The sequence below is a fragment of the Micromys minutus genome (genome assembly GCF_963924665.1).
Source record: "Micromys minutus genome assembly, chromosome: 21".
Classification (NCBI taxonomy): domain Eukaryota; kingdom Metazoa; phylum Chordata; class Mammalia; order Rodentia; family Muridae; genus Micromys; species Micromys minutus.
The window spans coordinates 6,779,514-6,789,582 of record NC_137956.1 but is presented as its reverse complement, the minus strand read 5'-3'; the positions used below and the strand labels follow the sequence as shown (position 1 = coordinate 6,789,582).

General features: G+C 45.2%; 1 protein-coding gene across 1 annotated transcript; it reads right to left on the bottom strand.

Moving 5' to 3' along the window:
• Positions 1–987: 987 nt before the first annotated feature.
• RSL24D1 (ribosomal L24 domain containing 1) lies at positions 988–8,634 on the bottom strand. The gene is made up of 6 exons (XM_080934860.1): positions 8,502–8,634; positions 6,941–7,054; positions 5,408–5,480; positions 3,740–3,803; positions 3,134–3,219; positions 988–2,086 (listed from the first exon to the last, which is right to left on the bottom strand). Exons 1-6 carry the CDS (start codon positions 8,580–8,582, stop codon positions 2,013–2,015), a joined length of 492 nt encoding a protein of 163 aa, XP_080790986.1. The 5' UTR covers positions 8,583–8,634; the 3' UTR covers positions 988–2,012.
• Between the last annotated feature and the right edge of the window lie 1,435 nt (positions 8,635–10,069).

Sequence of the window (10,069 nt, the reverse complement as noted above, 5' to 3'; positions counted from 1 at the left end):
GCTTGGAAAGCCACCCAGTCCTGGGGACAGCTACCTTACAGTGAGGTTCCCCAACAGTGTGGGATAAAAGCCTGCTTCCCAACAGTTGGCTATGATTTATCTCCTGCTCTAGCAAGGGTATGGTTTGGCCAGCTGCAGAGAGCTCCTGTGACTGTGTGACGTTTGGAATTCTGGGAAATTTTGAGGCTATAAATGCCCCAGCCTGGAGAGGGGTGGGGCACTTCAAAGAGGCTGCTGCTCCTGCTTCCTATGGCTGAGGTGTGTCAAGTTGTCATGAGCAAAGACATGAAAATTAAAGAGAAACAAAGTGTCTTGGCCCAAGGAACATGACACCCCCAATCAGCAGGAGGTAAAGAGTTTACACCCCTTTTTCCCTCTAACTTTTTCTTTTACCTAATGTTGGGGGTTTGAAAGGAAGGTAGAGGTGTAAGAACTCAATAAAATAGCCCAAAAAGTACACCTACAAGACTGTCTCAAAAAAAAAAAAAAAAAAAGGCATTACTTAGTAACAATAGGTGGGGGGGAGGTTCAAGACAAGGCTTCTGTTGTGTAACTCTGGCTCCAGCTCTAGATGTTCTCCAGCCCCAACCCCACAGGGTTTCTCTGTGTAGCCCTGGCTGCCCTGGAACTCAATCTGTAGACCAGGCTGGCCTCGAACTCAGAGATCCTCCAGCCTGTGCCTCCCCAGTGCTAGAATTAAAGTCACACCATCACCTGGCTAAGCTTAACATTCTTAATCATAATATAAAAACTACCAAGAAGTATGAAGCACATATTTCCCTTTAACTAACTATACCTCCTACTTATAACGTGTGCAGAAGGTCTCATCAAAGGAGCAGACACGAACTTTTGTTCAGGACTTTTAAATAAGAAGTATTTAGGCATTTACTTTAGAAAGGGCTTTATTTGTGTACAAATAATAGTTACCATTCTATCCACAAATTCTACTTTCCAAAGCCAGAGTTTCTTTTTGGTTGGCTCCCCCCCCCTTTTTTTAAGATTTATTTATTTATTACATATAAGTACACTGTATTGTCTTCAGACACACCAGAAGAGGGCATCAGATCCCACTACAGATGGTTGTGAGCCACCATGTGGTTGCTGGGAATTAAACTCAGGACCTCTGGAAGAGCAGCCCGTGCTTTTAACCACTGAGCCTTAAGGTTTAAAAAAAAAAAAAAAAAAAAAAAAAATGTTAGATATGATGGTGCATGCCTTTCGTCCCAGAACCGGAGAGGCGAGGGCAGGTGGATCTCATGTGAGTTCAAGGCAAACAGAGTAAGTTTCAGAACAGAACAGCCAGAGCTACACAAAGAACCCCCCCCCCCAAAAAAAAAAAAAAAAAAAAAAAAGGAAAGAAAACTGCACACTAAACTTTGAAAGGCACCAAGATTCTTCTGCTTCTAGATCACTAATGGGCTGGAAGGAATGTTTTGGGACAGATGTCCCAACTTGGAACTGAGCATTCTCCAAAGCATAAATAGCAAGGTGCTATTTATGCAAAGTTTATCAACCCGGCCCACCTCCATCATCACGGCAGGTCAGATGGCCCAATATAATCTGACTGTACTGTATGCTGCTATGATGCAACTCTAAGTTACTAAACATTCTAAACCAAAACAAAAGAGACTCAGGTAGACATGAGAACATTCAGTTCCTGTGTGACTTCCATTTCAATAACCCTAATAAACAGACTATCCCAATGCGAGGAAAATATTACATCAGTTAAAATTTCACATTGGAAGATGGTTGGCTCCACCACGTTATGCCCACAGTTCATGTCTTCATCCACACACAAACCTTCCTGTTTGCATGAGCATACCACAGTGTAGCAGAACGCTGAGCCGAGAGCTAGCACCCACAAGGGGATGCTCGTACAGGCTGCAACATTCAAGGGGGAAGCACGTTGAATCACCCTTGTACAAGGGACCTTATGGAACCAATCAATAACTTAAGGGCCAAAAGTCTCCGCTTGACTCCAGTGTGCACAGGGTCAGTTGCAGGCAGCACCGTTAGGAAGCTTCCTCCATGTCCACATCCTCCTGTAACTGCTGGACCATTTTTTCCTCCAGCTGCTTTCCTTTGCCTTTAAAAGACACAGAAGATACAATGTAAATACAGTGCTCATGTGTGAGACTCTCAAAAATCAACCCAAATTTAAATAGGAGAAAAATGAACAACACAAGAACTTAAGCTTGATTCTGCAGACTTGATTCCAGCCTTCTACAAAGCATCCTGACTGCCCTACAGTAGCAGCCATTTTTTAAAAGTTAGGAATACTAGCCTAACTCACCCAGGTCTTAGGAATGCACAAAGCAGTCTACAAATGCATCATCTCAAACTTCTGCAAACCCTATTGAACCCTGAGAAACCAGGCAGATCCATCTACCCTCTATCACTTGACTAGTGAGTCCATAACCCACAGCTGGGATGAAAACACTCAGCTACCTAGTGCAGAGTCCACCTGACCAGGAATGGCCTACTGTGAAGGAAGCAAGGTCTCTGCTCTTTCTGGGCCCTGCGTCATGTGCATCAGAGACAAACACCCCAGGGTTTGGTCTACTTGTTTTGATAGAATTAGGTACAAACATGACCAAGGTAGTCCCTTCACACAAACCCAATCAAGACCTAATTACAGAGTTTGCCTTTACTAAAATCTAGTCAAAATTTCTCTCTCCCCTTGAGTAATCGGTATTAAAGAGAATCAATTCTGTACAAGATTGTGTTTGCTGCTGGCTACACAGAAGGCTAGAGAAAACCCCACCCAGGTAAAAGTAGCAAATGGATAGTTTTCTTACACAAAGTGCCCCTGGAATGTGGTACCAGCATCACCTCGAGAGCCACAGAGGACCTGGGCTTTTGTGTTTATACTCAGAAGTTCCCCCAGATTGTTCCAAAACAAACCAAAGGTTGAGAGTTGGTAACCTGAGGTGTCTTTAATCAAACGTCATCTATACAATTATTGCACAAATAATTGTATTTAACTTGAAAAGGCATTTGTGGAAGAATGGAGGGAAGAGAGACTATAAGCCACAGCCTGTCCACAACAGGAAGACGCTGAGTGACAGGCACATTTAGATCATGAGCTGGCCCAATTACACAACCACAGAAGTCCACTCCCATCTCTACTCACCTGCAAGAGGAGCCCGGATAAGATGGATGTTCTGCTTGACCTCTTTGATGTCCTGAACCTTCTGTAGCTCTTTGTTTTTCTTCAACCTGTGATAAAAAGCATCACAGCCACACTTCAGTGACAAAACTTCTGAGACTTTAACTCCCACCACAGCTTCTGCAGCTTCACTAATGACACTGGCTGCATGGGGCACAGTGGGGATGCAGAGGGGCGGCCACCCTCCTGTTCCTCCTACTCTCCCGCCTCCCACTCAGCAACAACTCTGCAGGCCAACAAGAACAAAGCAAGGCAGGGCCTGATCTCGATGGGAAGCAGCAGCCTGTGCTGGCCACACACAGTCCTGCAGTCCTGCACCACACCCATTTCCTTATCTGAAATCACTCAAGTGGGACGGATAACCAAAGCACACCAAGCGGGAGGGCAAAACATGTCCAGGTCACTCACTGCCCAGTGACAATGAAAAATACAGAGACTACAGCAGTGTTCCTCACACTATTCTTCCTAAGTGTTATTTTTTAAAGTATGAAGTTATGTCAAAATTAAGAGGGTTTAAAAATACCAATACCTCTGGAAATCTCAAAATTATTCCTCTATACATATACATACCTGTTCATGATGAATTTAGCCTGGCGCTTCTGTTTGATCTCTTCAACTCTCTTCATTGCATCAACTACAAAAAAATCACAGTCAGCAAATGTACACAACCAGCATGACTGTAACAAGCACTTTGAATACTTCTGCATGACTCTGGCTTAAATGAGAAAATTCACTACAAACTACTGGCAAAGCTTAAGGTACGAGATGTTACCTGTACTCACTAGTCAGGTTCAGTAACTGCATAACACAGGTTAGGAAACAGTGTTAGACTCCCACACTGCCTACATGAAACACTTTCAAAAAGTCTGTTTTTAGGATTCAATCCAGAAGGCTCACAGAACTCATGCAGGGAAGGAAAGTACTACATAGTGTTTCTTAATAGCACATTCAGATGTGGGAATGAGTCTGCAAATGCCTGAGACAGTCAACAGGAACGAAAACCGGGGACTATTCAGTGTAGGGCAGGGACTGAATACGATCTGCTAGCTGAAGGCTACTGAAAGCAGTCATGGGAAGGAGAGAACGCACCGAGTGGACCTGCCACTCACAAAAATGCTACAACCTCTACATGTGTCTGTGTACCACATGCTGATGGAACCAGGGTTACTGACTGAGCTGCCGTGTGGGCACCGAGACTCGGGGTCTCTGGAAGAGCGGCCGCTGCTCTTCACTGCTACTTGGTAGTATAGCTTGAACACAAAATTAGCTAGTCTAACAGTCAAACATAGAAATAGCTTCGGCTCTTGTGTATTGAACAGGCAGAAACAGGTCTGGAAATCAGAGGCCCAGCATTGGTTTCACTGGGTCATATCAAGGTGTCAGACCTGCCTATGATCCTTCTGAGGGAAACCAGTCTCCTATAAAATGAAAACTGATCCATCTTTGTGTCTTAATCTAAAAACCAAAGGGGACAAAAAAGATGGTTCAGTGGTTAAGAACACTAGCTGCTCTTCCAGAGTCTTGGGACCAAGCATGTATGTGGGACATGGACTAACCACCCATACACATAAAATTTCTAAAATTAAAGTTGCCTTTTGTATTTTAAAAGAAAAAAAAAATGCTGCAACCTAACACAGCAGACACCTATAATACTAGCACTCAGGAAGACAAGGCTGTGAGTTCAAGGCCTGCCATGGCTTCACAGCAAAATCCTCTTAAAAGTGAAAAGAAGGAACTAAGTTTTTTAACACTTTTCCCTGTCTACTTAAGGGGGTAGGGGCACACACACACAAGTGCTGAACACTGCTGTTTTCAAATTTGGGGCCTGTAACTTCATATTTACCTAAGCAAGCACTTGGATGCACCCTTAAAATCTGTACCAATCGCCGTAAGTACAGCATCTTTTTACCTTACTGTGCAAGGCCCACAGCACTCCTGGCCCTGGGAACAGCCAAGTCTAACATACTGGGTCTATCTACTTCCTAACCAGGTCTTGCCTCACACACCAAAACATTCTTTTTATTTATTCTTTCAGAATTTGTGATTCTTATTTTGAGTGGGAGGCTTAATAATTACATTGTTTGTATATGGATACACCAACCAGCCAATTTCTGATATACTCAAATTCAGCCAAATTCTAAAAAGACCCTTGAACAGCCTACGATTAAAGACAAAAAACAAAAGGACTACTCACATGAGGTCACAGAGGCCCACAGTCCCTGCCACCCCAGGACTCACTAGTTTTATTCCACAGCTCCCGCTGGTATTTCACAGGCTCGTTTCTACGCTTTTCAAATTCAAATGAGTTGTCCTGTGAGAGCAGAGGGTTGACAAGAACGATGGTAAGAAAGCATTGCTTAAAACAGTCTCCTTGACACAAAAATCCTAAGTAGACGTGTGTATTAAGACACTGTCCTCAATGCTGTCCTCATTATACTGAAAAATACTGGCATTCAACTAGCTGACAACAGCTCTTTCCTGAGTGTTTCTTGAAGAGAAAGGAGCATCCATCCCTCCTCCTTTCCCTCCCTCCCTTAGTGACTATCTTAACAACTGCAAGAATTATAGACAAACTGAAAGAGTTCCCCAACTTCTGAGTTGCAGATGAGAATCACAGGCAGAAATTCCATTATATGAACCATTTTTCATAGATCAAATCAAATACTAAGAATTCATATTATTGCCATCTAAGAGCCAGCAAAGTTATGAAACCACACACCTGCAGGGTAACCTGTGTGGTGCTGGGCCCTCCACATGGGGAGACTTCTGAAAAAGCCACAGGTGCACCTCTGCTTTCAAATGAAGCCAACAGAAGATATGGAATATCAACTCCACACGAGCTACTCCATTTACAAACATGAGCTTCTCTTCAGCTCAGCGTCCTCAGCAGTACAGCAGCTGAGGTTGGGGAGGAGCAGGATTGGTGCAAGCTCCCTCTGTCTGTCTGTCTGCCTGTCTGCCCCCCCCCCTCTCTCTCTCATACAGACAGACACACACACACACACACACACACACACACACACAGTCACACTCGGCACTAAAGATATTCCACTGCCTCACCTACACTGAAGATTATTTTTGGAGGGGTAACTGATTTGGCCTCCCACCCTACACAGCATGCAGCTGTGTTCACTGCACAGCTCTGGTACTGGGAGCAGGGGTGGATGGACTTATGGATGGTACCTGTAAGCAGCAGGAAGGAGGCAGGTCACAGGTTTAAGGGAAAGGGACAGCCACAGAGGGGCACAGCAACTCAAAACTTCTTCCTCCAGCAAAGAACAGCTGTGGCTTCTGTCATCTCCCTCTTCAGGGACCAAACACCCCCTCAGCCTTAGCTTGCCCTAATGCTGACTGAGTCCTACCAAGGACATGCAGAAACCAATTCACGTGTGATACAAACCTCACCTGAGCCTTGGTCCTACCAGGAGCTCCTCAGCTCATCTCCCAACCTCCTCCCAATCCTTAAAGACCAAGTTCCCACTTCGCCCAACCTATTTAAATTATTTTTCTTTTTCTTTGCCAAAGCCAAAACAGTTTTGTGGAGAAGAAAGAAAGAAAGGATAGGGGGACAAAAGAAAAGTAAAGAAAAGCAACAACAACAAAAATGAATGAACTTCTACATGCTGGGGTGGGCAGTTTCCCCTTCTCTCGGGAGTCTACAGAACAGTGGAGATCAGGATCATGTGAGAATGAGACCCTCCATAGCCAAACAGAGAAGCAATGACAACCACACACAGGACCCACACTCAGGACACCACCAACTGTACTCACCACCGTGAGCTCTTTGCCTGCTGCTTTACGGAAGGCTTTAGTCCACCTGACCTTGCGTGGGTTCCTCTTCTTCTTGAAGTTTTTATGGCACTTGGATTTGCAGAATCGAAACACCTACAGGACACTCGAGTTAAAATACCTAAGAGCTGAAGAGTCAAGGGGGGGGCGGCACTCACAGGGAACTCCTAAGGAAAACACCTAGAATCACATTCGACATCAGAACAGACGCGCACACTGAGTGTTTGGTAGGTGTCATGCACCATCCCTCCCAAGCTAAAAACCCTAAAGCAAGCCATCACTAATCACTTTAAAGAACAAATACCTTACACTGGCCATAAGTGAACAAATATTCCAAGAAAAGCTCCCTAAAGACCTTCTCCATTTGTTTAATTCTATATTCCTGGTGAGGGTGAATTCCGGCTGAGAGCACAATTTTCAAAAATAAGACTGTTAATAGGTCATTTTTCCCTTTCATTTCCGGTGTCTCATTAACTATGAATCGCTTTGTTGTTGTTGTTGTAAAACAAATTCCTACAGTATAGTCCAAGCTGGCCTGCAACTTGGAATCCTCCTGCCTCGGCCTTCTACCTACTTGGATTACAAACATTTGTTTCCATGATGTGTGCTGGATGTGTTCTTGAAGATCACATTCACAGGCCTGAGTCTTTACTATTTTAATTCCCCAAAGCGGCAGCAACTTCCAACTTACTAACACTTCAGTGTGTTCTTGCTATTTTACACGTCTCAGATGCTTCACTTTGTAACCTATAACGCCTTTAAAAATAATGTAATCTCGGGTTGGAGGAAAGGCTCAGCGGTTAAGGACACTGACTGCTCTTCCAGAGATCCCGAGTTCAATTCCCAGCAACCACACGGTGGCTCAAGATGATCTGCAATAGAATCCAATGCCCTCTTCTAATGTGTGTCTATGGACAGCTGCAGTGTACTTATATACATAAAATAAATAAGTCTTTAAAAAATAATGCAATCTCTGTGTCAATAGAAAAAACATAAAAAATAAGCCTTTGAGGTTAATGGTGCTAGCAAAGAAAGCTAAGTGTCATAACTAAAATATGTGACCCAGTCACAAACCTCAACTGAGAAAGCCTGTGCATACGGCGTAAATCATAATGCTTTTCCTTACATACTTCATCCCATGAGAACCTCCAAAAAGTGGGATAGTGAAGGCTGCCGAGGAAACCAGTTCTCCAAAGAACCTCGATGCTGCCTCTCTCCTAGCTCAACTCCAGCAACAAATGCAAAAGACTATTAGGCCCAGGCATCATATCCATTAACCTCTACAGACACTCCCACCTCCCACTGGTCCCTGGACGTCAGCCTGAAGCCTCCTTAAGCATGAATTCTACCGACTTCCTGACCGTGCGGCAGCCCAGGTGGCCTGCGGATCGGATGTGCGTCTGACAGCAAAGAGGAGACCTCGCCGGCAGTGAACCGAGACCGGGTCCAACCCAGGCCACTCCACGGCGCTCAGAACCGGGCGCGAGCGGCGAGCGCTCCAGTCCCCCAGCCGTCCGGAGCGGGCGCGCCACGGCCGCCTCACCTTGCAGTCGTTGCGGACGAACATCATGCCGTGGCCTGGATAGATCGGCCCGGAGCAGAAATAACACTTCTCGATCCTCATGTTGACCCCGCGTGGGACCCAACTTCCAGTCGCGGAGCGTGAGAGGAAGTGGTACGTCACTTCCTAGACGCCGGAAGCAAGTCTCTGACCCGACCCGGATATGGTATCTCGATTCGGAGCTGAGCGTAAAGGCTCCTCCCAAACCACACGTGCGCAGCTGCATCAACGCCCCGCGCAGACGCAGAGGCTATCGACTGCATCTGGGAGTTGACTACGTGGTTTCTCTGACATCTTCCGTACCGGCGCTCCGGAATTTTTCCCTGTATACTCATTTCATAGCACTATTGTGGTATTTGTGCTTTGGCACGAGTACGATCCCCACACAGGATTGTGACCAAAGTCTGCTTTACCCCAGGTTTGCCTTCCCCAAGGGACTTGGCAGGAATATGCAACTAGAACCTTCCATCCTGGTCTTAGGAGAGCAATCTACTAAAAATCAGGACAGCTTGGACGAGTTGGTTCTCACCTTTCACTATGTGGATCCCAGGGATTGATCACAGGTCACTTATCCTGATTTTGTATTTTGAAAGAGTCTCATTTTGTGTAATCTGGAACTGGCTATGTAAACCAAGCTGGCCTCTAACCAATAATAGATCTCCCTGCCTCTGCCTTCCTAGTACTGGGATTAAAGTGGTGTACTAGCGGGTGCTGAAGAGATGGCTCTGGGATTAAGAGCACTGACTGTTCTAACAGAACTCAGGTTTGAGTCCCAGCACCCACATGACATTTCACAACCATCTGTAACACTAGTTCTAGGAGATCTGATGCCCTCTTCTGGCCTCCGCAGGCGCGGGCACACACACTAAGTACACTGACAAATTATGTAAGCAAACTTCTACACACAGAAAATAAAATTATGAAGTGGGGGGGGGGGGATGTGGCTGGAGTGATAAACACTGGCTTCTCTTCCAGAGAACCTGGGTCCAAAGGACATGTAGGCAAAACACCAATGTATGTGAAAATAAAATTTGTAAAAAGGGAGGGGTTGTACTACCATGCCTTGCTATTTTAAAAATTGTATTACTTTATGTGTTTTACTTGTTTAGTAGGTGCACAGTGTAGCATAGGGTCCCCTGGAACTGGTGTGAATCTCCATTGGGTCCTGGGATTGAACCCAAGTCCTCTGGAAGAGCAGCTCTTAGCCTCTGAGGCATCCTTTCAGCACCTCATTCTGGTTCCCATCTCAATATATAACCCAAGGTTCCCTGGAAATCATGATCCTGCCTCTGTGCTGGTATTATAGAGGTGCGCCACCATACTAGCTCAGTATTTACCTATTGATCATATATTGGAATATTTAAAATATGTTCTGAGAGGCCAAACCTACTTCATCTTGGGACCAGCCTTCATCTTAAAAGAAAAAAGCCTGAGAACTTGGCTCATAGCTGAACCTAAGCTGCCCCCAAGGACCAGGAAGGCCCCCACGTGACTTCCTAGCAACAGTTAATCTAAGATTAGTCTGTTTCAGGTGTTCTTTAGACTGTTGG

What these genes read in the sequence shown, in the direction of transcription:
- RSL24D1 (XM_080934860.1), bottom strand. Translation starts at nt 8,582, where the DNA reads ATGAGGATCGAGAAGTGTTATTTCTGCTCCGGGCCGATCTATCCAGGC. An exon ending in CAGGCAAAGAGCTCACGGTG is followed by an intron (nt 5,481 to 6,940) that starts GTGAGTACAGTT and finishes CTGCTCTCACAG; the next exon opens with GACAACTCATTTGAATTTGA. An exon ending in TATCCGGGCTCCTCTTGCAG is followed by an intron (nt 2,087 to 3,133) that starts GTGAGTAGAGAT and finishes TGTCTTTTAAAG; the next exon opens with GCAAAGGAAAGCAGCTGGAG.